The sequence below is a fragment of the Arvicola amphibius genome, chromosome 18, assembly GCF_903992535.2.
Source record: "Arvicola amphibius chromosome 18, mArvAmp1.2, whole genome shotgun sequence".
Taxonomy (NCBI): Eukaryota; Metazoa; Chordata; class Mammalia; order Rodentia; family Cricetidae; genus Arvicola; species Arvicola amphibius.
Genome location: NC_052064.1, coordinates 12,563,246 through 12,590,778, shown reverse-complemented (window position 1 = coordinate 12,590,778; position 27,533 = coordinate 12,563,246). Strand labels below are relative to the sequence as shown.

Here is a 27,533-nt window from a genome sequence, read left to right as displayed (position 1 = left end):
CTTCTTTATTCTCATGATGTTGGGGGGTTGCTGTTTATCAAGGATAGGGTGCAAATTAAATTTGACCTTTTGTTAATTAAAAACAGTACTAGAGACTTGAGCTCTTTCTTGTCTCATTGATTGTTAGAGACAAGTAGAGGTGAATAAACTCTTTGTGGAATAAATCAGAACTTTATATCTATTATATAATTTCTTAGTATGACTCAAGATGTTGGCTGGGAATTCCATAAACTAGCATAGAGTTCCTTTATATACTTATATAAAAGTTTGCAGTAGCCTGGCAATGGTGACACATGCTTTTAATTCCAGCACTTGGGAGGCAGAGACAGGCAGATCTCTGTGACTTCAAGGCCAGCCTGGTCTACAGAGCTAGTTCCAGGACAGCCTTGGCTAGAGAGAGAAATCCTGTCTCAAAAAACAAAACAAAACAAAACAAAACAAAACAAGAAAGTTTATAGAGCTACAGCTTATGCTGAGTATAACTTTACCTTTCTTTGTCATAATGAATTAATAAAACAATATTTGCAGTTCAAATTTATGATTAAAATCATACTTTATAGAAATATATGGTATACTTACTTTATATATGACGTGACAGGCTCTTAAATTTACAGAGTTGAGCTGGAGGCATGCTCTGTTGATAGACCACTTGTGGAAGCGCGAGGACCTGAGTTTGGCTCGTCCTCACCCATAGAAAGGCCAGTAGGGTTACATATCTATAATCCTAACACTAGGGAGGCCGAGAACCCACTGGCCAGCTGGTTTTGTCTAATTCAAGAACTCCATGTTCAGTAAGAGACCTTGTCTGAAAATTATGCATGTGAACAGTAGTGCACACAGACATGGATACACACATATCTACGTATCGTACACATGTGCTCACTATTGTGACAGGACAGTGGGCAGAGCTCAGTCATTACAGTGTTGAATGTGCAAGCGTGAGGACCTCTGTTTGATCCCTAGCTCCCGTGGGAAAAGCTGGATATGGTTGGCTGTACTTAGTCTGGGGAGGCAGAGTCCGGTGGATCCCTAGGGCTCACTGCCCAGGCAGCCCAGCATAGCTGGGAAGCCTTAGGTCTGTTTTCAGAAAACAAGGTGGACAGCTTTTGTGGAATAGTATCCAACCAACCTTGTGTGTATACGTGTGGTTCTGACACACACACATAAACATGAACACATATGTTGGGATTGCATTAAATCTGCTAAATTAAGACTTTTTTAAATAATATCTACATTATTGTGAAAAGGTAAAATATTTTCAACAGAATATGTGTGCTTTTACCTAGTCACATGATACCTATTGTAGTCAATAAAAAGCCCAAAGTGGGCCTGGTATAGCCATGAACCCATACATACACATACAATAGTAGTAATAAATGAAGGTTTAAAATGAAGAGCCACGGGGGGATGTTTATTACTAGTTTACATCTGCGCGTATAATGATGACTGACTTACAAAGCAATATCGTAGCAGTTCAAAGGATCGCAGTCTTGAAACGAAGGCAGGAGGCCAGCCTATCTATTCAGCACGAATTTAGAGTTTGTGCTTCTTGACTCACAACATCAACTGAGGATGTAAAGTACCCTTTTCTAGTATTATCCCATTAACTTGACTTGCCCTCATTACGTTCTTAACTGTTTATAGATGACCCTGCTATCTAGTGTCAGGTGAGGTATAGTACAGAGGAGTCAGGAATTCAAATGCAGTGACCACTCCTCATTGATTACTTTGTGATACTTCCTTTCCTTAACTTTCTCTTTCTGTACATATAATACTGAATATAATCCCCATCTAACAATCAAGTGCACCGTCTGTCACGTAATAACTTCTCAGCAAGTATTAATAGTTGATATGATCTTTTCTTCATTAGTCTTCCATGCTGAGGAGTACATACCTATCTCACATTCGGAGATCTGCTTTATGAATCTTATAGAAAATTGGTTTATCCATAATAGTTGTGAATATGTAATCACAATTACTTCGTTTTTAGAGGTTAAAGTATGGAATTTTAGGATGGGGAGCTTTCTCTACATCATGTCTGAAATTAAGTAGACCTTTCCATCATTGATGAGAACCTACAGATTATGGAGGGAATGGCTGGTTCTCTTTAATAAGCATTATCCGCTCTCTTGATAGCTGGCCCTACAGTTCAGTAGTTTTGGTGTTAAGTTTCTCCTGCAAAGGATGTACATGCCTGGGAGATTATTCTACCAACTAGCCTAAGTTGTATTCAGTAAGAAAGTTTTAGAAGCAAGCTTGGGTCAAGTTGGGGCTTCAACAGCACTTATTTGAGCTACCAGCAAATTTGTGAATTAGGCAGCACTAGGACCAAGTTCAGAGAACACCCACCCCACAGCAGAAGCAGTGGCTTTCCTAACAGGAGCAGAAAACACAGTAGAAATATGAGCTGAGTGGTTCTGGCTACACATGAACCTCCCTTGAACGCAGAGGGAAGAGGGATTACTCTCGTTTGGGGGCGATGTGACAAGGGGTCCTTGGGTTGGCTGACACTTGGCTTGTTGTTACTAAATAGTATAGGCCTGAGTTAGGTTTCAGTTTGATTACGAAACTGGCTATTGTAATTTGTAGAAACCAAAAGAAAATGGTGGTACCGTTTGTGTGCATTGTGTGCATATGTGTCCATGTGAGGGTGCCAGATCCCCAGTAACTGCAGTTACAGCTGTGAGATGCCACATGGAGGCCGGGAATTGAACCTGGGTCCTCTGGAAGAGCAGTCAGTACTCTTAACTGCCGAGCCTTCTCTCCAGCCCCAACAATTTTATTATTTAAATATATCCCTACAAAAAGCAAGCATTAGAAATAACTTCTATGTTTCCATGCATGCCTATGAATATCACACACTTAATTATTTTTCTTCATTCTAGTCTCATACAATATATCCCGACCACAGCCTTCCCTTCCTCCACACCTCCACTTTCCCCCACATTCACTCATTGCTCCCCTGTTTCCCATTAGAATAAAGCAGGCTTCCCAGGGATAGCAAGTGAACACAGCATAATAAGATGCAGTAAGACTAAACACATAACCTCATTATTAGAATGGACAAGGCAACCCAGTATGAGGAAAAGGGTCCCAAAGGCAGGCAAAAGAGTCAGAGATATCTCTCCCCCACTCTTAGGAGTCCCACAAAACCCCAATATAAGCTTATCGGTGGTTTAATCCCAGCACTTGGGAGGCGGACGCAGGTGATCTCTGTGAGCTCAAGGCTGGTATGATCTACAGAGTAAGTTCCAGAATAGCCAGTACTACACAGAGAACTCTTGTCTCAAAAACAAAACAAAACAAAACAAAACAAAGCTAAACAAGCACAACGTATACAAAGGACCCATGCAGGCTCTGTGATTGTCACTTCAGTTTGTGGGCCCCTCTGAGCCTGTTTAGTTGATGTCTGTGGGCCTTATTCTTGTGGTGTCCTGTACCCCTCTGGCTCCTACAGTCCTTCTCTCTCTTCTGCAGGGTTCCCCAAGCTCTGCCTAATGTTTGTCTGTGGGTATCTGCATTCGTTCTGCTTAACTTCTGGAGGAAGCCTCTCTGATGATAATTGGGCTAGGCACCCATCTATGAGTTGTAAGCAGAGACAACGCTTTCATTTCCCAATTGCCCAGACCTGAATAATCACACAAAAACTATATTAATCACAACATTGTTTTATCAATGGCTTAGGCATATTCCTAGCTAGCTCTTACATCTTAAATTAACCCATTTCTATTAATTTATGTATCATCACAAGGCTGTAGCTTACTGGTTATGATCTGGCATCTTTCTCCTTTGGCAGCTACATGGCTTTTCTTTCAATTGCACCTATTCTCTCTCTGTCTCTGTTCAGATTTCCCTCCTGGCTTTACTCTGCTAAGCCATTGGCCAAAAAAGCTTTATTCGTTAACCAGTAAAGGCAACACATATACAGAAGGACATCCCACATCATCTCCCTTTTTCTGTCTAAATAAAAAGAAAGGTTTTAACTTTAACATAGTAAAATTACATATAACAAAACAGTTATCAAGCAAGAATCAAAATTGCAATATTTAGTTCATTTATATTTGGCAAATTAAGAAAAATATTCTATTATCTATCCTATCTTTGTGAGTCTAAGGTTTTTTACCTAATTTATCTTTTATCATAACTAAGGAAATCTATAATTATAACTATCTGTCTTCCACTCCATTAAAGAACCCAGAAGGAGATAGTACCTAAATAAACAGGAAGTGAATTATAACAACTTCCAAAGTTCTAGAAGTGACAGAGACATCTTGCTGCCTGAACAGTCACACAAAGTTTTTTTGTAATGTTGGGGCATTCATCTTCAGCCTATAGACTTATAATATCTGACAGACTTTTCAGTGAAGCAGGAAGCTTGAAAATCTGTTCTGCCTTGAACTGACAAAGTTCATGAGTTGCTTTCTTTTGTGTCCTGCGGAATTCCTGGCAGTTTCTTTTTTGAAATAAGAACACTGAAGGTTCTTCCATCTTGTAGGTCCTGCATGTCTAGACCTTCCCTGTGTATTTTCCATCTTTTCATGGCCCATGCTGATTTTTTGTTTTACTCTTTTCTTTAGGAACCTCAGCTTAATATCCTTAAATTATTTTTTATCTATGACTCTGTCTAAATTTTAACCTCTCTGTCTGAAGCCCATGCACCTTTATTAAACTTACTGTGGCTCATTAGAGGCCCCCCCCCTTTTTTTTGTCTGAATCTGTCTTTACTATGAATCTGCAATCCTTTTCTGACGAGGAACACTTTTTAAAAATGCTAAGCAGGTGTGGCTAGGACTAATACTACAGCTTTGCCTGTTGGCTCTGTCCTGTGCAACATGGCAGAGGCATGTTTACCACTTTTGCAAGCCATGCTGACCACTCCAGCTCCAGGGACGCAGTTGTATGTTGCTATTAAGCAACTAGTAGCATGTTAATTAAAAACCCCATTTAAGTGCTCCATAGCAGGACCTCCTGAAAGAGCCAAAGCCATTTGTGCCACCAACATAAACCAGGAAGCTCTCTCTTAAAGAAGTTGATCAACCATGCAACTGTCAAGCACATTCAGAGGGACTAGTTTGGTCCTATGCCTGTTCCTTCCCAGTCTGGCTGGAGTTGGCAAGCTCCCATTAGCTCAGGTAGACTGTTTCAGTGGGTGAACCCTTCATGGTCTTGACCTCTTTGCTCATATTCTCATTCATCCCACTTTTCAACTGGACTTTGGGAGTTTAGTTCAGTGCTCCAATTCGGGTCTCTGCCTCTGTTTCCATCAGCTGCTGGATGAAGGTTCTGTGGTGATATTTATGATACTCATCAGTCTGACTACAGGACAAGTCAAGATTGGGCCCCTTCTCCTGTATTGCTTAGGTTCTTAGCTGTAGTCATCCTTGTGGATTCCTGGGAATTTCTCTAGAGCCAGGTTTCTTGCTAACCCCATAATGGCTCCCTCAATCAAGATATCTCTTTCCTTGCTATCATCTTTGTCATTCCTCCTTCTTGACTATCCCATTCCCTCAGGTTCTCCTTCTTTTTCCCTTCTCCTTTCCTCTTCCTCTTCCATCCTCCCTTCTCCTCCCACCCCCATACTCCCAGACTTGGCAGTGGCACCAGGATTTATCCCTACTGCATGTACTGGCTTTTGGGGAACCTATTCTCTTTGGATGATACCTTGCTCAGCCTATATATAGTAGGGAGGGCCTTGGACCTTCCCCAAAGCAATGTGCCTTACCCTCTCTGAGGATTGGATGGAGGTGGGGTGAGAGGGTATGTGGAGGGAATGGGAAGAGGGGAGGGAGTTGGAACTAGGATTAGAATATATAATGAAAAAAGATAGTTTGTTTTCTTTTTTAAAAAACTTTAAAAAATTTAAAAGGTTGTCATGCCTCTGCTCACTGCCAAAGAACAGAGCCTATCTAAAACAGTGCAGCTACCAAGAAGCTACAATTGACTCCTGTTTTTGTGGGTCTAGAAGTGTTTTGTTAAAGCTTTTTTAGGCTTTATATGGATGTGCATTGCCCCAAGTGGGGTGCTGTTATGTAAGTAGAGTCTGTGTTTTTGTATCCAGCCTCCCAGACCTGAATAATCACACAGAAACTATATGAATTACAACACTGCTTTGACAATGGCTCAGACATATTCCTAGCTAGCTCTTTCATCTTAAATTAACCCATTTCTACAAATCTATGTATTGTCACAAGGCTGTAGCTTACTGGTAATGTTCTGGCATCTTTCTACTTCTGCAGCTACATGGCATCTCCTTTGACTCCGCCTATTCTCTCTCTCTCTCTCTCTCTCTCACTCTCTCTCTCCCTCTCTGTCGCTCTCTCTCTTTCTCTCTCTCTCTATCTCTATCTCTGTCTAGATATTTTCCATCTGGCTTTACTCTGCTAAACCATTGGCCAAAACAGCTTTATTCATTAACCAATAAAAGCAACACGTAATATACAAAAGGTCTTCCCATATCATCAAGTATAGCAGACTATCATTAGGAATCAATTTATTGACTCCCCATCCTCCACCCCACACCTCTTTGGCCAGTCGTGTTTGATTCTGCCTAGGTCTCAAGGCCATCCAGCTTCTGGTTCCTGGCCATCTACACAGTGTGGGACATGAGCTTCCTCTCCTGGTGTGGGCCTCACGGTAGACCAGTCTAACCAGCTCTGAACCACTATTGCCCCAGCACACACTGCAGCCACGACAGATCGTAGGTTGAAGGTTGTCCTAGTCCCACCACTGGGACTCGCCTGGTGGCAGAGGATGTCTGGTCAGGCTCCGTACCCACATTACTAGGGTCACACTCCTAGATTTCAGGGAGTTTCCCTGGACTAGATTTCCATATCTTCCCCCATGGGCCCTGCAGTTCCAGTCATCTCTCTCTCTCTGTACTCTCTATCTCTCTCCCTCTCTCCTCCACCTCATTCCTCTTGTTCCTGTCTCCAGCTGCCTCCAGTCCACCCACATAATCTATCTCCCTTCTCAGGGAGATCTGTCCATCCCCCAGAGCCCTCCTTGTTACTTAACGTCTCTGGGTCTGTGGGTTGTAGCAATCCTGCACATGATTTCTCTTCTCCCTGTGGATAATATTTCCCTCTGTATTGCAGAGTGTGCTGTTCACTGACTACCAGATAACACAGATTTCTTATTTTAGAACATCCTTTGAGAAAATTTATAACATAAAAGGTATACCAATTGTTTTTAATCATTGACTAAGAGATTACCCATGATATATGACACCATTCTTTTGTTTGGTTTTGGTTTTTTGAGACAGGGTTTCTTTGTGTAGTCCTGGCTATCCTGGAACTTGCTCCGTAAACCAGGCTGGCATTGAACTCACAGAGATCCTCCTGTCTCTGCCTACTAAGTGCTAGGATTAAAAATGTGTGCCACCATTGCCCAGCATAACTCCATTCTTACCAATTTTTTTTTTTTTTTTTTGGTTTTTCGAGACAGGGTTTCCCTGTAGTTTCTAGAGCCTGTCCTGGAACTAGCTCTTGTAGACCAGGCTGGCCTCGAACTCGCAGAGATCCGCCTGCCTCTGCCTCCCGAGTGCTGGGACTACAGGCGTGCGCCACCACCACCCGGCTCCATTCTTACCAATTTAAATTATATCTAGCGACATAGTAACATGTATTAAACTACAAGTTCTTGTGTTAGAGAAGGTGTGCTTCTTGCTACCTTGGATTCTCATTTTTATGACCTTAAACTACTTACATTTTAAAAATTCTGTTCTGAGAAACAGCAGTATGTATCAGTTGTATCTAGATACATTTAAATCTCATGATGTTAATGAATCTAGAATATTCAGGACTTAACTCTGGCCTTTTAATGGCAGACCTTCCATAGGTAGTTTACTACAAACCTACAAAAGTTTAAGAGAATGAGTCTTTTTAGAAATTGGGTAAGAACATATAATCTAAACATCATTCATCATCTGAAGCTGAGATCTCCTTCCTGATGGTGGGTTTACACTTGTCTTCAATAAGGAGGTAGAGTGTACAGTAAGGTACTGCTATTCATGTCTTATGAATAAAGGTTTAATTTCGGGGTGGAAGTATTTGTTGTTGTTTAAAGCATCATTGTTTCCAAATTCTGTTTCTATATTCATTTCCCTTGATTAAGTAGCAACTATAAACTCAAGGATTGGCACTAACTTGGAAAAACTAAAGGAGTTTCGGCATCAGTCCCTCTGACTTCAGCTTTGGGGGAAGCTCATCTGACATTGTTATAATGGCATCGTTCACAGTTCCCTCCCTCCAGCAAGCGGCAGACCTGTAGACTGTTGTAAATAATGCTGCCAACTCTGTTATGGTATTCAGTACACTCCTGCCTTTTGTTTTTGAAATGTTTCTGCACATAAATTTTAAATTAAAAATATTAACACATTGCTTAGCATGAAAATAGTGTCAGAAACTCATCTTAAGCCACCAGTCTAAAAGCAGGAATTCTGCGTGTTAAACATAGAAAATAATTTGTAAAGAAGTGTTTAAAATTACTTATTAGAAGCCAGTGTCTGGGCCAGGAAGATGGCTTAGTGGATTAGAGTGCTGGGTCTGTGAGCATGAGGGCCTGGGTTCAAATCCCCAGCACCCACGTGGAAGAGCTGGACATGGCTGCTTGTAGCAGAAATGGGGTGGGGGGGCGCCAGCTCACAAAATGTGACACAGAGACTTATATTAATTATGAAAGTGCAGTTGATAGCCTAGACTTGTTTCTAATTAACTCATAACTAGTTAGTCCCTGACTATTCATTTATTTTCTATCTCATGGCTTTATTACCCTATCTCCATATTGCCCATCTTGTTTGCTCTGTGTCTCCTGGCATCTCTACCCTTCTTCTTCCCAACATCTCTGTGCCTGGAAATCCTGCCTAACTATTGACCATTCCACTTTTTATTAAACCAGTCACAGTGACACATCTTCACATAGTGTAAAAGAATATTCTCTAACAACTGCTTATCTCTGTAACCCCAAGCATAGGGTGAGGCTGGATCTCAAGAGTGAGCTTTGCTGAAACAGCCAGCCTGCATGTCAGGGAGCAACCTCACCTCAGGTAATGTGGAGAGGCCAATAGAAGAACACAATTGAAGGCCTGCTTTGGTGTTTGCATGTGCACAGGTGTAGGCACACGTTCACACATCAAAAACATACCCCCACATTCTTACCCTCCTCTATAACTAAAAAAAGTATGACTTTAATGAAAGCTAAGTGAAATTTACTAGGACAGAATAATTAAATACAGTTCTTAGCAAATAAAACTGCTCTCTGAAAAAGACCTTCTGATAACATAGGATGGCAGGTCCTTCTATGATGCCAGAGTGGAGGTGACAGGAACTGCAAGGCCAAACTGCTAGTTTACTCTGTGTGTGACCCTGTTTCCTTTCAACAAAACAGAGATAGTAATAAGCTAAACCCTTAAGGTATGTATATAAATTTATATGTGTACGTATGCTCATACGTGTAACATACATTTAATTTAAACGTATAGCCCTGTATTTTAACATGTACCAAGTGCTTTATATATATATTGGGTGTCACTTTATTGTGTAACTTGTAGCTTACAAATGCTTATAAACTTGTAGCTTCTCTATCAGAAGTTTCCCGATTTAAAATTATAATTAAGGACTTTTGTACACAAAACATTTAAGAAGTCATCTTACTATAAATTGAGAACACTGCACTCTAAGTTAGTAAAGCCATTTTGCCACCTCATTCTTCTCTTTTGAGAGAGAAAGAGAAAAAAATGGATTCCTCATAAATGAATTCCATCACTATGGCAGCCTATAAAGTTTTATCTTAATAAGATTGATGGAAATAAATACAAAACCAATTTAGAGTAATTATTATTTTAGTAGATTTATTGGTTATTATGTAATTTGTGTTCAAGTTATTTTAACATACAATCTACTTTTAGTAAAGGAATACTTTTCTTTTTCCTCCTCATTTAGTTAAGAGCCCTAACTAGCATAAGATAGTATCTGGACGTAAGCATTCCAAACTTTTTTTCCTCGAGACAGGGTCTCACTGTGTTGTTCTGGGTGGCCTGGAACCTGCTATATAGACGAGGGTGGCCTTGAACACACAGAGATCCATTTGTTCTGCCTCCCAAGTGCTCAGATTAAAGGTGTGTGCCACCATACCCAGCTTCAAAACACCTTTAATATATCTACCTTTGTCAGCTCTGTGGCCAGGTCTCCTTATGACAACTATAAAAAGAGATCATTTGATGCATATGTGCTTTCCTGTAAATATTATACTAAAATGTTTATTTGTGGATTTTACATAGGATCTGACTATTGTATGAAAGACATTCAGCTTGAAAAACCTTTTCTTAGTCCACTTGTATTGGTAAACAGTCAGTTCTGATTTTACATGGTCTGCAAAGGACACCAAACCTGATTATATCTTTATTGGCCTTATACTGAAAAGTAAGTTTGAGGAAAGGCTAATGATAATCATTCACTAACTTTTGATTTCTAACTGAAATATGCTCTAATTAATTTCTAAGTAATTAGCCTAATACAAAAGGGTCTTAAAACATCAAACAGATGAGAGGAGATTAATTGTCTTGATGGTATATTAATACAATAGCTATTTATTAGTTAGTGTTTTTAACTTTTAAATTGCAGGACTGTACAATAATTATTTTGTTGCAGAACAGTTGTTTGAAGGCACTGAAGAATCCTGAAGCACTTGAAATGATAGGTCATTATTAAATTATGCTATTTGTTTCTTTTGTTGCTTGTTTTGTTTTGTTTCTGAGACTGCATTTCTCTGGCTGTCCTGGAACTCGCTCTGTAGATCAGGGAAGCCTTGAACCCGGATTCAGCTACCTCTGCCTCCCAAGTGCTTGCATTAAAGACATGTGCCACCACTGCCTGGTCCCATTTGTTTCTTTATTGGTAGTATTAGTTAGATTAGACGTTCCTATTTCAGTTGTCTGGATAATAGATAATTAATTTGATAATGTTAATTTGCTTGGGAAATTATTACTCTTTTCTGTTTTTCAGTGAGCAACATAGATAAGCTTCCAAAGTAGATAGGGAGAAAAGGTATAATAGAAATCACAGAATCCATGATGAAGGCAGAGTTTAGGGAAGGTGTTGTGAGGAAATGAGTCGAGACTTTAAGACATGACACCGTTGAGGACGGTCATAAGGTATGCTCTGTAGTGAGAAGAAATTTCAGTCATTTTTTTTTAATCCCTATTTTCAGTAAGAGTTACCAAAGCCTTGACCAGCTTTCAGCAGAAGTTAGCCTTTCTCAGGCCTCGCTGGATCCCAGCCACTCACAAGACGGAGATGGGAAACAGGACTCACTGAATTTCGTCGGTGAAGGTAAGTGCCAGCTAGTTTTAAGCAACCTGATACAAGCTAAAGTCATTTGAGTTTTAACTCAACTTGACCCAAGCTAAAGTCATTTGAGAGGAAAGAATTGCAATTAAGACAATGTCTCCAGGGGCTGGAGAGATGGCTCAGTGGTTAAGTACACTGCCTGCTCTTCCAAAGGTGCTGAGTTCAATTCCCAGCAACCATATGGTGGCTCACAACCATCTGTAATGAGGTCTGGTGCCCTCTTCTGGCCTCCAGACATAGACAGAATATTGTATACATAATAAATAAATATTAAAAAAGAAAAGAAAATGCCTCCATAAATTTGGGCTGCAGGCAAGGTGATTGATGTAGGAGGGCCCAACCCATGGAGGGGTGGTGCCATACCTAGGCTGCTGGTCCCGGGTTCTATAAGGTGGGCTGAACAAGCCATGGGGAAGCAAGCCAGTAATCAACAACCCTCTGTGGCCTCTGCATCAGCTCCTGCCTCCAGGATCCTGCCCTCTTTTGAGTTCCTGCCCAGACTTCCTTCAGTGAGGAACTAGGATGTGGAAGTGTGAGCCAAACAAAACCTTTCCTCCCATTGCCTTTGGTCATGGTGTTTCTTACTGCAATAGTCGCCCTAACTAAGACAGGAAGGAAATGACTTTGGTATTTGTGAGTAGATTAACATATCTGGTCTCTGAGAACAAAGTGTTCTTCTGGAGCCCACACCAGCCTTAAACTTGGAATCTTTTTGACTCTGCCTCCGGTGTCTGGGATTTACAACTATGTCCCAAACATGCACATATGCAAATCATTAAATATAATTAAAATATTTATTCTTCATAAATTGTGCTCATTGACAATTTCATACATGTTTTAATACATTTTGGTTGCCCCTTCAGCCTCTCATTTCCCTCTCGTACCTGCAGGCCCCTCCTCTTCCTTACAGATGTTTTTCTCACATTCACTACTGCTGTTCTGTGTCTCACAGAGTTTAGCTAGGGCTGTCTGTGTGACCCTGTGGGGATAACTCTCCCTCAGAGCCCGATGTGCTCACCACGCTCTGTACAGCTGGGAACTGTGGTCCCTGCTCCTCTCCCTGAATCCGTTATGTCGCCAGAGATCAGCTGTAAGTGGTAGGGCCCTGTGAGCGTCTGCCTTTCCATGTCTGACTGCGCGGGTCCCACCTTGTGTGGGCCCAGTGCCGGTGGGTACATTTGCTCAGGGTCGCTCACAGGGTTGCTGTGACTCTGTTGTGACTTAGAAGTTGGCATTTCACAGGCCTGCTCAGTTCCTTCTGGTTCTTACATACTGGCTGCTCCCCCTTCTGCAAATGTCGCTTGACCTGAAGTGATATAAATGTCCTAGTCAGGGCTGAGCCCTTAAATGATTTTTTATTCTCAACACCCTGCGCAGCCGTAGATCTCTGCATTGCTTCCACTCACCGCGAGGAGAGTTGCTGTCATAAAGCCTGAGAATAGCCTTTGTCTAGTCTGTCCTGAGTAGGCTACCATGATAAAAAGAAAAAAAATTTTGCTTTTTGTTTTTCGAGACAGAGTTTCTCTGTGTAACAGCTCTGGCTGTCCTGGAACTTGCTCTGTACACCAGGCTGGCCTCGAACTCATAAAGATCTGCCAAACTCTACCTCCTAAGTGGTGGAATTGAAGGCCTGCACCACCACTGCCTGGATTATGTTGAAAAAATTTTTAACTGTGTATTTCATTATTTTGTTAAATTTACGTCTAAGTATTCCATTCTTTTGGATTATATTATAAATCAAATCATTTTTCTCAATTTTTTTCAGACTTTATAATTGCTTCATTTAGATTTTAAGCATACATTTTTTTAAATCGCCCTTTCCCCCTATCTACCTGTAAAAAATAATAAAAGTGACTTTGGTTGCTCATAGTATTCTCAGAATATTTTATTTTATTTATCCATTTATGTATTATGTATGTATGCGTGTAGTTAGTTAGTTAGTTAGCTTTTCGAGATAGGGTTTCTCTGTGTAATCCTAGCTGTACTGGAACTCACTCTGTAAACCAGGCTGACCTCAAACTCACAGAAATCTGCCTTCCTCTGCCTTCCGAGTGGGATTAAAGGCGTGCACCACCACTGCCCGGCTTTTGTTTTATTTTTAAGACAGGATTTCACGTGTGTCAGGCTGCTGAGAACTTCCATGTCACTCAGGCCAGAGATGAATGCTTAATGTAGAACTTCTTCATGCTCAGCTTTTCATCAGGGATGTTTAGTGGAAAGTGAGAACTAACTCCTGAAAGCTGTCTTTTCACACACAAGAAATTTTAAAATATATATATATATATATATAATATATTTTTATAATTACATATAAAGCACATTTATTTAAATATTTATAATTAAAATTTGCGTGTAATACATAACATCATATCGTTTAACTTACATATAATTTATATAAAATTTCATTATATAATTAAAACATATGTATGTGTGTATACATATAATATATAACTAAAAGCTCAGCCCCCAATGCATGGAGGATACTGAATAAAAGGGTCAGGAAGTGAGCATTATCTGATTAGGATAGTTTGGTTCTAGTGCCCTTCCCCCTCTCCCCCAAGACAGCGTTTCTCTGTGTAGTCCTAGCTGTTCTGGAACTCACTCTGTAGAGCAGGCTGGCCTTGAACTCGCAGAGATATGCCTGCCTCTGCCTCCTGAGTGCTGGGATTAAAGACCTGCGCTACTCCCTCCCGGCTGTGCCCTTCTTAATGTATATATGGCCTTCCCATATTCTTTCTGGCTTGGCCACAGTTAGTGTTATTTAGCTGAGTATTCTTCTTCCTTTACTGGATGACTGGGTGTCAATATATTGTCAAAAACAGAGGGGGAGAGGCATGTGAAGTAGAGGTGGAGGATCTGTGAGTTTGCGGCCAGCCTGGTCCACGTAGTGAGATCCGGGACAGCCAGGGTGGCCTAAAGAGATCTGTCTCAGTAAGTAGGTAAACAAAAGGCAAGCGTTCCATGTTTGCTCTAGAATGCGTCATCTCGAACATCTATACCAAGAAGTCTTAAGAGAAGCACAAATACGCTAGTGCTTTTAAAGGTGAAATTAAAAACTGCAGAAAGGTGGTGTATTTAGCCACATGGATACGTCTTCACGCCCTCAAAAGCTATGGGAGTTTTCATGGTTTGATGCTCTCGCTGTGTGATCCATGGAGGCTGTTACGTTTATGTGGTTTTGTCTTAACTTCCAGGTAAAGAAGATACTCCCTCCCTGCTTGGTCTCTGTGGGTCACTAACATCAGTGGCAAGCTACAAGTCCCTAACGAGCCTAAAATCCAATGACTGCCTTGCAAGCCCCGCAGCCGAGATGGCGAGCCCAGGCCTGACTCCATCCTGAAAGACTACATAAAAGCCCAAAGTTTCTGTATTGTAAATATTCGGTTTCCATAAGTTTGGCTGCTTGGGGAGATCTCTGAAATTTTATATTATTCTGGTACATGTGTGGCATTCTGTTGTTTGGGGATTTCAGCCCAGCCTGTGTAAAGTCTGAGGGAAAAGCATAGTAGACCTGCTATTTTTCTTTTAAAAAAAAAATCTTACATTTGTCATTGAAGATGTTTAAAATTGAATAGGCTTTAAAGAAACAAAGAATGTTTGAATCCATTGTAAACTGTACAAAGTTATTACTCAACTGATTTTTATAAATTTGTTTAAATGCTTCTTGGTGTGCAGAAGTTGAGCTCGGGTTTTATTCAAGACTCAAGATGAGTGTTTTCTTTCACTCCTTTATTTGGTGGTTAAATTTGCACAGAAGAAAACTGACTAATTTCATCAAGGATTTCCTGAGTTCCAATGTCCCCGTGACACGTCTGTACCGGAGAGGGCTCTTCAGCCACAGCGACACAATGGCTCTCGTGGTTTTTCTTTTATCATTTATCATTTGGTACCAACTTTTAGCATTTCATAAATTTTGTAGATATGTACCTTTTTTAGGCATTTGCTGACTTAGGAAAAGCGTTTTTTATCTAAGGAAACAAATCCATTTCTTAGACTTCCTTTCTCAGGATTTTCTTTCGAAATTACCGATTTTTAAATGTGATCAGGTGTGCCTGAGAAGTTGGAAACACTCCAAAATGCAGAACACGTGCTGGAAAGGTGTTAGTTCCATCACAACTTTCGAGCTTAAGGATTGGCGAAGCTTTCAAATGAAGAGCTCACGCGTGAGCAGCCTACCTGCCTGTGAATATATGTCACAGCTACACCGCTGTCTGCCCCCGTGTGCAGCAGTGATTGTACCGTGGATGTTTCGCACCATTTCCCCTTGTACCGCGACCTCATTTTTAAACCAGTCTTAGTGTTTAAAAAGTCTGTACATCTGTGGGAAAAGTGTTTTTTTTTTTAACAGCCGTGTTTCCAAATCTGCAGTTTTTGAAACAGCTACACGTGTTCCTAAAGATTCCAGCATACTGAAAAGGAATGAAGTCTATTTTCTAGAGTGCGCGAGATGAGGGAAACAGTGTGCCAAAGAAGTTTTCTATGTGTTTACAAGAAGTCACAATCCTTACTGGGATTTCTGTTGGTTAATTTTTACATTTAAACCTAGCAGAAATCCTTATGTGGCATTTCTGTTGGTTAATTTTTTTTACATTTAAACCTAGCAGCTGTGACGTGCAGGGAGCGGTCCCTCCTAGAAAGCTGTCTGAGGAGAGCTGAACTCACACGGCCATTCTTGTGTCCATAGCGTAGGGAGTCCTCGGAAATGCTCGGTGCTTAGTCTCCTGGTGTGAAGTAATTAATAGCAGTGTGACCTGTCCTGCAGGGAGGCAGTCCAGACAGTCATTTCTGGGGCAAAGGGGGCCTGGAAGCTCATGACAGACTTCATGTTGGATGTATCAGAATACACCAAGACTTTTCCTCCTAAGGCTGAAGGCTTCACTACTTGTACAAATGCATACATTCTTTTAAAATGGACTCTGCATTAATATAGGCAGGCTGTAGTGGTGCACTTGGGAGGCAGAGGCAGGCGGATCCCTGTGAGTTCGAGGCCAGCCCGGTCTACAGAGCTAGGTCCAGGATAACCCATGCTATTACACAGAGAAACCCTGTCGGAAAAAAAAGTGTCCAAAGCTGCTTTTAATTAGTGTGAGGGGTAACAGATGTAGACCATGGGGCTTGAGGGAGGGTACATGAGGAAACAGATGGTCAGGAGAACTTTGGGAATTTTAGGCTGGCCATGGGCACACCTCTACCTGCCTAAGAACTAGCCGAATGTTTAATGCTTATCACCATGACCGCTCTCACGTGACATTTATGATTCTTTCATATATTAAAACCTTGTTAAGATCTTTTCATACATTTTTTTTTTTTTACAAAGTAGAAGGGAATACAAGATTCCCTAACTGGCACGCTTTCTCAGATTTGTCTGACAGAAACACTAGCTTGTGCAGGTAACCCAGGTAACCGTGCTGCACACTGCAGAGTGACACCTGAGGATGCCTCCATGCCCGGAGCCCTTGTCTCAGATCCATCCGCTGCTATGGAATCCAAGTTTCTGCAGTTCATTTCAAGCTAGGGCAGCTTATAAATGTTTGCATGAATAAACAGCGTGTGTCTCATTCGTTCATTTTTCAGTTCATTTTCAGAACCCCGCAAAGAGTGCCGGGTTATGTCTGCCCTTCCATGTGTGTTTTCAGTAGTAGTCTTTATTTTCCGAACCCTGCGAGGAATGCTGGGTTATGTCTATCTTTCATGTCTATTTTGTTGCCTTGATGTACTATATTTGCTGCATGTATATTAAAGGTTTTTAATAATAACAGCAATGGTCCTGTTCCTTGACAAAAAGAATTCCACGTTTCAAGGGTTCACTACTTCTCTTCCAGCAAATATTGTGAATAGTGGGGACCCAAAATATTAATGAATGTGATCTGAGGAAATCCTTTTATTCAAGCCGAATTACTTTAAAAAAATACTCTTTATAGACCACATGATATTTTGAGTATTATTGACTACATATAGGACAGTGGTCCCCTGTAATAAATGGAGTTAAATTCCTATCCTTTGTGACATCACAACTCTTCTCATTGACAGAAAGTCTGACATACTCTAAATTTATCAAGCACCAAAGGATATAGGGGAAAGATAAAGTTAAGTCAATTAGTGGTTTACAGGCAACCTCTCCTCACTCCAGAAATTATAGTCATCTTCCTGAAATCACATGAACGTGTTGTCCTCTTGTGGCCATGTGATGTAATTACAGTTCGGATTTGGCTGCACTAGTAAAGATAAGGTTAAAATTCACTGAATATAGCACAAATTTGTCCTTTAGCCCCCTCAAGGGTGCTTCTTGGAACTTTCCACAAGTATCAGGACATTGCCCGTTGTAGCTGGGCCCTAACGTCTCCCTTGGGGGAGGGGGTGAGAAGGCATGATGTCAGCGACACAGACGTTGGGATACAGCAGGAAGAACCTTATATACCGTCCCAGCACCCAGGCGTTCTGATCCGCTGACATTGTGTGGTCGCTCAGGACCTCTGACAGCACCAGACAGTCCTCTTGGCCTGGGAGGCCTTAACTTCCTACAGCCCATGATGTATAATGGACTCAGAGATTCCTACCAAAGAATCCCTTCTCATCACAGTACGGATCATCTCCATATCCACGTGAGTGTACTTCCTGACTCCCCGACACACCCCTGTGTGTTGTAACAAATGTTTTTTTTTTCCTGACAAACTTTGGCCTACATTGTGTTTAAGTTCTTTTTCTCGTACCAGGCAGCAGGCCGTGAACCTCAGACTCTAATAACATGCTTCAGCAAGCTGGCAAATTGTTCTTTGTAGAATATGAATTATAAATCAAATGCGGTAATCACAGTGGAAAGCTGTGTCACCAGTACATTAAAAAACCAGTATATTACAGAGAACCGCTGTCTCAAAAACCCAGCAGATTAAAAGATTAAATGTCATATATTTGTTACATATAATAGTGAGTTTCGTTATGACAAGGATCTGTACATTTTAATACTGCTCTCCTGCAATAGTCTTTCTAAAATGATTGATATTTTCTGAAGCCGTTTTGGATTTATTTTCACCAATTAGATCGGTCTACAGTTTTTTATTGTGTCTTTCTGCAGCTTTGGCATCAGGGCAATTGTGGCATCATAAAATGAGTTAGGTACTGTTCTGTGTTTTACTCCCTTGTGGAAAAGTTTGAGAAACCTTCTGTTAGTTCTTTGAAGATCTGGTAGAGTATAGTAGTAAATAGGCTTTTAAAAAAACATCACACAAAGATTGTCTGAATCTATTGTAAACTGCACGTTGCTGTTAGTCAAATGACTTTTATATACTTGTTTAAATGTGTCTAGCGTGCAAGGGCTGGGTCCAGGTTTATTCCAGAGGCTTACGCTTAGTGTTTTCTCTCTCTCCTCTAGCTGGTGACAACTAACTCATTTCATTAAGTATTTCCTGAGTTCTAATGTGCTACAGAGGAAGGCTCACTTTGGCTAGATTGTTTTAAAAGCCAGATGTTTTTATTACTGCACCAATTCTATTAAATGTTATGCAGCTGCTGATTATTTAATCTTGGATTTGTTTTAATATGTCCTATACATCTAAAATGGCCATCCCTTTCTTTTAGATTTTCCCAATTTAGCAGAATACATATATATATATATATATATACATATGTATATCTCACGTATTCTAAGATTCTCATAATTTTCTGAATTTCATTTGTGTCTATCATAATGGTTCTCTTTTCATCTCTAATTTTATTAATCTGGGTCTTCTCTCATGCTTTTGGCAGATTCAGTTAATCTTATTTAGCTTATCAAGCAACTGTCTTCTTTCACTAATTCTGGGTATTTTTTTCATTTCCATTTCATTACTTTCTGCTCTGATTTAATTATTTATTTCGACCTGATTTTTTGTTCAGCCTTTCTGGTTTTTTTCCAAGCCCCTAGGGTGTGTCATTAAGGGTTTTTGTTGTTGTTGTTGTTGTTGTGTTTTGATTTTCTCCTGTTTCTAGGAACTTCTGGATTCTTCTCTTGATTGCGTCATCATTGACCAATCCATCATTCAGTGGTTGTCACGGTCTCCATGAGTTTGCGACTGTTCTGTAGTTCCTCCTGCTGCTGATTTGCAGCTTTAGTGGTCCACTGTGCACAGATAGAATTTAGGAGCTTTTTCAGTTTCCCCGTATTTAAGACGCACTTTCTGTCCTACCAGATGATGCATTTTAGATAGAGTTCTGTGGGCTCCTGGGGAAATGTGAACTCTGCAGTGTTCAGGTGGAATGCCAGGTAGGTGTCTGTTAAACCCATCTGCTCTATGAGCTCGTTTAATTCATTTGTTCTGTTTTCCTTTGGCCTGAATGATCCACCAGTGGATTAGAATGGGCTATCACAATTTTCCGCTGCTGACTTTACCGTTATGAGAGCCTGGTTTTTTTTTTCTTCTTCTTTTTTTTTTTTTTTTTTTGTTTTTTTGTTTTTTTGTTTTTTTGTTTTTCGAGACAGGGTTTCTCTGCAGCTTTTTTAGAGCCTGTCCTGGAACTAGCTCTTGTAGACCAGGATGGCCTCGAACTCACAGAGATCCGCCTGCCTCTGCCTCCCGAGTGCTGGGATTAAAGGCGTGCGCCACCACCGCCCGGCTGAGAGCCTGTTTTTTGAAATTAGAGAGACCCACACTTGATATCTGTGTTTAGGATTGTAACGTCTTCTTGGTGGATTGTTTACTTAATAAGTGGCCGTCTTTATCTCTTCTGAGTAGATCTGGTTTAAAGTCTATTTTGCCAGATATTAAAACAGTGATTCCCGTTTGACTCCTGCTCCCATTCACTTCTATTACGTCTCTCTATCCTGTCCCCCTAAGGTGGCATTTGTCTTATCTGTCTTTTAAGATGAAGTAAGGTTCTCAAAGACAAAACAAAAAAAACAAAAAATAAAACAGGAGGGGTCTTGCATTTTAATACTCTCTATTGATCTGTTTCTTTTCGGTGTTGGGATTGAGACCCTTAATTTAGAGTAACTGTCCAGTGATGTATATTTATGTTCCGTCATCTTGTTGATTTTCTAGAATTTGGTGTTTCTTACTCCTCTCTTGCTGAACAAATTCGTCTCAAATGGTTTACAGGGCCTGGTGGGCATGTTTGTCTATTTAGTCCGAAGAATCCTTTCAGGTATCTTTTACAGAGCAGGTTTAGTTAATTCCTGCAACCTGTTTTTGTCATGGAAGGTTACTTTCTCTTTCAACTGCGACTGATAGCTTTGCTGGCGTAGATGAGATAGGCAGTTGTTTTCTTTAAAACTGGAAAGCCATCATGCCAAGATCCGACCTTTAAAATCTCTGTTAAGATGTCGTCCTGAAGGTCCTGTCTGTCTTCATACATCTGTCCTGAAGGCCCTGTCTTCATATGTGCATCCTGAAGGCCCTGTCTTCATACATCTGTCCTAAAGGTCCTGTCTTCATACGTGGTTTGGTGATTATTTCTTCCTACTTTCAATATATTTTGTGTTTTCTTAAATTTCCATCAATATATCCTCTTTGTTCTAATTTTAATTACAGAAATTCTTTCCTGGAATTGTCTACTTGGTCTTCTAAGTACCTCCTGTGTCTACAGAGGCATCCCTTTGCCCAAGTAAAGGCAATTTTCTGCTATGTGTTCATTGAAAACAGTTTTCGGCTTTTGTAAGGGAATTCTTCACATTTTTTTAATATCCATGATCTTAGATTTGATCTGCTTGCTGTGTTGCAAATCCCTTAAAAACCCAGCTCACACTGTTTAATGTTTTTGACCTGTTGGAATGTCCCAGTTTCTCTACCTTGTCTTTGAGCTCAGGAATTCAGGCCCCTCTGTGATCTGTAGTACTAGTGAGGCTGTCCACAGGATTTTTTATTTGACTGAGTCTTTTCCATTTCCTGTGACCAATTTGGTCTATTTCTGCTACTTCCATCTCCTCACTGAGATCTTTCATATGCCTTCAGCTCTTGGAATTCTTTCAAGAGTTTTACTTTTGTCTTTGAGTTCGTTGAGCATTCTTCCAGTCTTTTTATGTTTGTTTTCTAGGAGTGCATCTAATCGCTTCACCGGAAGCCATTGCTATGGACCTGAAGTTCTGGAGGTATTAAGGGGCCTTAGTTTTCCTGTTATTTGTGCTTCTGCTCATCTGGAGTAAAGCTCTTGGTTGGATTTATTTACTTATTTTAACTCACTCCTATGTTGTCAGAGCAAATACTCGTGTTACATACAGGGTACCAGGTGATCACCATGGGGTGGGATGCATGGGGCTGAAACCTCAGGTAGGCACTGACTTTACCAGAGCGACAGGCAAGCTGTGCTCACTCCGCAGGGTGACCCGAGTAGGGTGGGGACCGAAGCCCGTGGAAGCGCACACTTACCCTATGGAGCCAGTGAGCAGAGCTGAGCCTCACAGGAACACTGATCTCATCAGGACTCTGGATCAGAGCCTTCCGGGTGTGCTGTGTTCACCAGGGAAGTGTGCGGGGCTGGAGCCTTGCAGGCATGCAGTCTGCAGGGAACGATGACAGGCATGGCTGGCACTTCCTGGGCATGCTGTGCTAACCAGGGACATGGATGGGGCTGGTTAAATATCTCTCATCTACCATTTACCTTGTTGGTGCAAAGTCTCATCTCAGAGGGAGTAAGAGTTAGTTTATTCTGGAGAAAACTAGACTCGGGCCGCCCCAGACGTTTCCAGTGTGGTAATGTCACAGGCCTTCAGTGTCCCCATCTTCACCTCAAATGCACTCTCTCCTCGGGCTCCCAAAAGAGAATCCAAAGCAGACAGCGGGCAACACTGCAGGCAGTCAAAAGTTGACTTTTAGCTAGCAGAAGCACAAACACACTCACTAGGGAAAACATGGGCTGAACTGAGCAGCGGTGACCTCGCCCCTAGCAGGCGTGTGACTTATCTGTCTCTCCCCATTAGGCCCTCTCTTATACCTCCCTGGGACCAGCACTTCTGTGAAAGAGGCATTACTTTTCTTGGAAGTGTATTTTACACATAATTCCACCTGCTCTCAGTAGATGTAAAAGATGCAGTAACATGGTAGAGTTTTGAGTACCAGTGACACTTTGGAATTGACACTTTCTCTAAAGAAAACTATGTGCTCCCTGGAGAGAAAGTCTTGAAATTACTTAGATGTGGCCTAGCTAGCATGGACCACTATCACCTGCTGTTCTTTGCACCCTGTTTTGGGGGCCCTAAGCTGGCCCCTCTGAACCTCACCACCACCACCGCCACCACCGTTTCTGTGTCAGCCACCAGCTGACAACCACCATTAATTTTATACCATCCTATTTCAGAATCCCAAGAAGACACACTTACTGGTCTTTGTGTCTGGGGAAAGCGGCTGTGATCAGTCCCAGCCATAGCTAACCTCCTGCCTACCAGTGATAGTTGCTACAGAACGAAAGGAAGTCATGGATGAAAACATTTTTAAAAATATATTTATAGAAACAGCAGGCTATGGTGTAGTGAGGAAATCTATGCTGCAGGCTTTAGATTCCATATGACAACATGCTTAGCTTTTTGGCTGGTGCAAGCTAGCGCCATGTTAAACTAATACATTCTAAAGGTTTCACACAATAGTCAAAAGGATAAAACACGGATGGATAATTAATTACTGTGGCTCAAGCTAACCCAAGATAATTTGCTCTCGTACTAGTTAGAGGTTTGTTGTGGTGGTTTGTCATTTTTGTTTTTGTTGTTGTTGCTATCAACTTGATGCAAAACAGCGTTAACCTGGGGAAAGGGTACCATCCATGCGGCCTGCAGGCCAGTCTGAGAGTGGGGTGGGGAGGCATATTCTAATGACTGATGTGAGTGGTCCCAGCCTGCTGTGGGCGGTACCACCCCAGATAGGTGGTCCTGCCTGTTCAGGAAAGCAGGCTGAGCAAGCCATGAGGAGGAGGTCAGTAAGCAGCCCCCTTCCCGGCTCCTGCCTGGCCCTTGTTTCCCTTCATGGAGGACAATGATTGTGAGGTATAAGCCATATAAACCCCTTTTCTTCCTGGGTTGCTTTTGATGATGATGCTTGATCTCAGCAATAATAAGAAATCTAGAACAGCTCTGGATCAGCCATATCCCAGCTCACCACAGTCACAAAGGTCTAATAAGCTTTGGAACCTCTAACATAGGCTTGGCTTTTGTTCCTGGTACCCATTACTGACTTTTTTTTTGGCATATGTATATATGTGTACTATGACTACATGTATGCACATGTTCTCACATGTGTACACTGATGTGTAAACATGGATACATGGTTGCATATCCATGCGAGGGCCCATTAGTTACACTGTGTTGCATTAATTACTTTCTGTTATAAAACATGGCCAGAGTCATTAAGTGGAGAAAGAGTATTTGCGCTACAGTTTTGGAGGGTTAGGCTCATGACAGTGGAGTCGGGGTAGCAGCCAGCAGGCGTGGCAGCGGGGGCACCAGCTGAGAATTCACCTCTTAAACCGCACAAAGCAGAGCGTGCAAACTAGAAATGACCCAAATCTTTACATTCCCAGAGCTTGCCCCCAGTGACACCTTTCCTCCAGCAAGGCCACACCCCCTAAACCTACCCAGTCTGTGCCACCAACTGAGGAACCAGTACTTCAGTGCCAGCAACCATGGCGGGTGGGGGCATTTAGCATTCAAACTACTAAAGTAGTCATCCTTGATTACTCTCTGCTTCATTGAGTTGGGTGCTTTTGAGCTTGTCAGTTCTGGCTAGGAATTGTCCCTTCAAGGATCCTGTGTTTGCCTTCCACACTCTTGGATTACAGGCTCTGGTCCTCACAACTGTGTGGCACACACCTTGTCCACTGAACCATCCTCCCAAGCCCCCACTACTCATCTTTAGCCAGCATATTAGAATGGTAGCCTAAAAGCTTAGCCTAAGAGACTGATAGAGATGGAACCAGGGCTTTCGCCTTAAAACTCTGAGCATCTCAACCACACTGTCGTAGATAATGACTCTCATTTGGGTTGGGTGATGTTCTGTGAGGATCGTTGTTTCTTGGAGATACTCATAAAAGTGTTCCTGGAATTGATGGCGTTTTCAGCTCCAACACAGGGAACCTTCAGACATCTTTGGAATCTGAACCAAGGCGTTGTAAACGCTGAAATCAAGATAGCTAAAAGGAGAGCTGCAGAAATGCCAGGCTTTGTTTTGCTTTAGTTATCTTCTGGGCCCAAGTAAGGAGTCGGTGCCTTCTGGAAAAAACAGTGTCTGTGTACCTGTATGCCAATATGGTAATTTGGGGCTACGGCTGAGTGATGGAAATTTCTCGGCGTAACCAGGGCCGTGCAAGACTCAAGGGCCAACAAAGCTGCCTTGAATCAGTAGCAAGTTAGAGTTCTTGCCTCAAGACTGAAATTTGCAGACCACAGGATGTGAATTTTAGAGACTTGAAGTGGGCTGAGTGAGGGAGCAAAACTTCATCATGCAGGAAAGGTCCCAGGAAATAGGATGCCATTGAACTGCCTGTCTGGAGGCTTTGAAGGATTTGGGAGTGGGGGGAGAAATTGAGCTGGTCAGCCTGGTTGGCCCAGCCATGTGTCCAAGTGGGGAAGAGATTCTACTGTTTAAAACTTATGTTTTCACAAACCCCCAAATTTTTCTGAGTTCCAGGGTGCCACATTGAAGGATCCACCTTAAACAGGTAAGATACACCCCTCTCAATTCCCTGGTCCTAAAACTTTTTTTTCCCTAAACTTAACTTTGTCCTCTGTTCAGCCAATACCTCAAGCAGGTGTAAGAGAAACCAGACATTTCCAAACCACAAACACCAGACAGAAGCAAAGAGACCAGTTATGCCAGGATGTGACTAGCACTCAGCTTTCTCAGCCCCCTCCCCCACGATGATGCCCACAAATAAACTAGAAAGTTGCCTTGAGAATCTGCTGTCCCTATTCCTTTAACCTGTTGTACCTAACCTGCCATTTTATTATAAAAGAGATGGGAATGTAATTGTCTGTTCTGTCCCTTCAAGAGACAAGCTCCATCCCCTCCCTTCCCCTGTCTGCTGAGGGAAGCGGATCTTCCTTCTGCTTCCATCCTGAGTTCCTGAGTTCCTTCCTTTCCATCTCTCTTTGGGAATCCAACTCAACTTGTTAGGCTTAGAGGCAAGTGCCTTTGCACATTGAGTTATCTTACCAGACCTAAAAATGTCTTAATAAATACTGTTAACAAATAAATTGTCTTTATTTTTAAAAAGTTCATGTTAGAGAAAAGTGAAATCAATACATCGAACAAAATTTCCATGTATCCCTGAATTTGTGCCTAAGAAAAAATGGAGAGAAAAATCTGTAGGAGTCTGTCAGGACACACACAGATGTGAGCCTGCTCCATCTTGTCTGAAGGGCAGAGGTTTGAGCTTAGTTTTACTTTCTCAAGTTGTTGACAAGTGTGGCTACACACCCTGACCTAGGCTGTGTTGAGTTGGAGTTTTGGCACATAGAGGTGGATCCGCTCCACCCTGACCAAAGGTCAGAGAATTCAAGCCTACTTCTCTTTTAAAATAGGAGGATTGACATAGGGAGTGGCTGCCTATAGATTACTTGGTCTAAGGTGTGTTCACTGCCCCAAGCATCAAATACTTTTCTCAGGAAATACTGGCTTGCTGTCTCAAGTATTGAAGCAAGTAACTGTTCTGACTGTTCTTTGTGTCATGTTAAAGCAGTCTTGCTTCCCCTCCCCTCGTACTGGGTTATAAAAGTGTATGAAAAATAAACATGGGAGAACTCAGAATTTAGCATTTAGTATCTGCTGAGTTGCCCTTGGGGTACTATCCTGTGCCTCTGTTTCTTATCTCTATTCCTCCTACCTAAAATTTCTAATCCTCATGCTCCCTACCCTGGAACATACGAACCCCCCATGTCTGGACTGCAGCAGAAGTCACCCCAAAAGATGGCTTACAACATAATATGGTGTTAAAAAAAAAAAAAAGCAGAGTCTTTTTTTAGGAATAAAAATTTAATTTTACTCCATATCTACCTACTTTTTTATAAAAAGCTACATGTGTATTAGGTTAATGTGTATGTGTTAAAGGTTGTAAAACCAGGATATCCTGTGTTTCTTTAAAGACAGAACATTTAAATAGTAAAGCATACGAGAATTTACCATTTCTTTACTATTAAACCTGGAAAGCTGTCCTTTGTAACCATCACTAGTAATATTGCTGTGATGCCCTAAGCCCTGAGAAGCAGCAATGCGAGAGAAGGTCCATGTGTTGTTATTTCCTGGGGATACAGTTTATCATGGTAGCAGCGAGAGTGAGAAGCAGGCTGGTTATACGGAACTGCAAATCAGGAGAAAGTGACAGGAACCGGCACCGAGCTATCAAACGTGAAGCCCTACCCAGTGTTTCTCCAGCAAGGTTCTAGCTGCTAAAAGATCTACAGCTTCCAGAACAAGGCCCCCAACTGTGGACGAGTGTCTGAACTGTTGGGCCTCTGAGGAATATTTCACATTCAGGCCACAACCAGTCAACATTAGAGAGAACACTATACTTGCACAGACAGCAAATTCTATAGCATATGCCTCAAGAACACCCAAGAAGCACATATGTTTGTCTCTACTGTGATATCTGAGAATATCCATTTACGCCAATAATGGTTACAGTATTTTAGAAGACAAAACTTTTAGAAAAAATTAAAAGTGTGATATTTTAGCCATTTTATGGACCAAGTTTATCCAAATACTCCTACAACACACAGAAAGTTATTTTTAAAGTATTTTTTTTATAATTTTTTAAAAAAATGCTGCAAGATCCCTGGTGGCAGTAGGCAGCAGAAATGCTGTAGGTCCCAAATGGTGGTAGTGGGCCATGTGGTGGCAGACAGTGTGCCCTGGGAGCAGCCAGTCCCAGGCAGAGAGGGCTGCCGGTCCCAGAGCAGTGGCTGGTCCCAAGGCAGGGATACACATGGTGGGCGGGCAGAAGACAGAGACATGGATAGACATGACTAGCAGAGTGGGGTTGAATATTCAGGGAGTTATGAAGGGGGAAGGGTGGGGGGGAGAGGAGGGAGCAGAGAAGTGGGGAGAGAGGCAGAAGCAAAGCTGCCTCTCCGAGAGGAAGATGGGAAAGAGAGCGAGCTCAGGCCGGAAGCTGAAGATCAGCCTGCCTCAGTGGATGGGGGGGAGTGGGTGTGGCTTGTCTCTTAAAGGGACCAGGGACCAAAACCATAACAGTATTAATGCTTCTTTATGAGTTAAATGTAGGGCAAATGTTAAT

General features: G+C 41.7%; 1 protein-coding gene across 2 annotated transcripts in view; it reads left to right on the top strand.

Annotated features, from left to right (window-relative positions):
- The window catches only part of Rundc3b (RUN domain containing 3B), a 129,894-nt gene extending 114,512 nt beyond the window's left edge, over positions 1–15,382 (top strand). For both annotated transcript variants that reach the window (XM_038315398.1, XM_038315397.1), the window contains 2 exons: positions 11,206–11,327; positions 14,540–15,382. In XM_038315398.1, the coding sequence (XP_038171326.1) occupies positions 11,206–11,327; positions 14,540–14,685 (268 nt within the window). In that variant the 3' untranslated portion in view covers positions 14,686–15,382. The remainder of the gene's footprint in view (positions 1–11,205; positions 11,328–14,539) is intronic.
- The last annotated feature ends 12,151 nt before the right edge of the window (positions 15,383–27,533 follow it).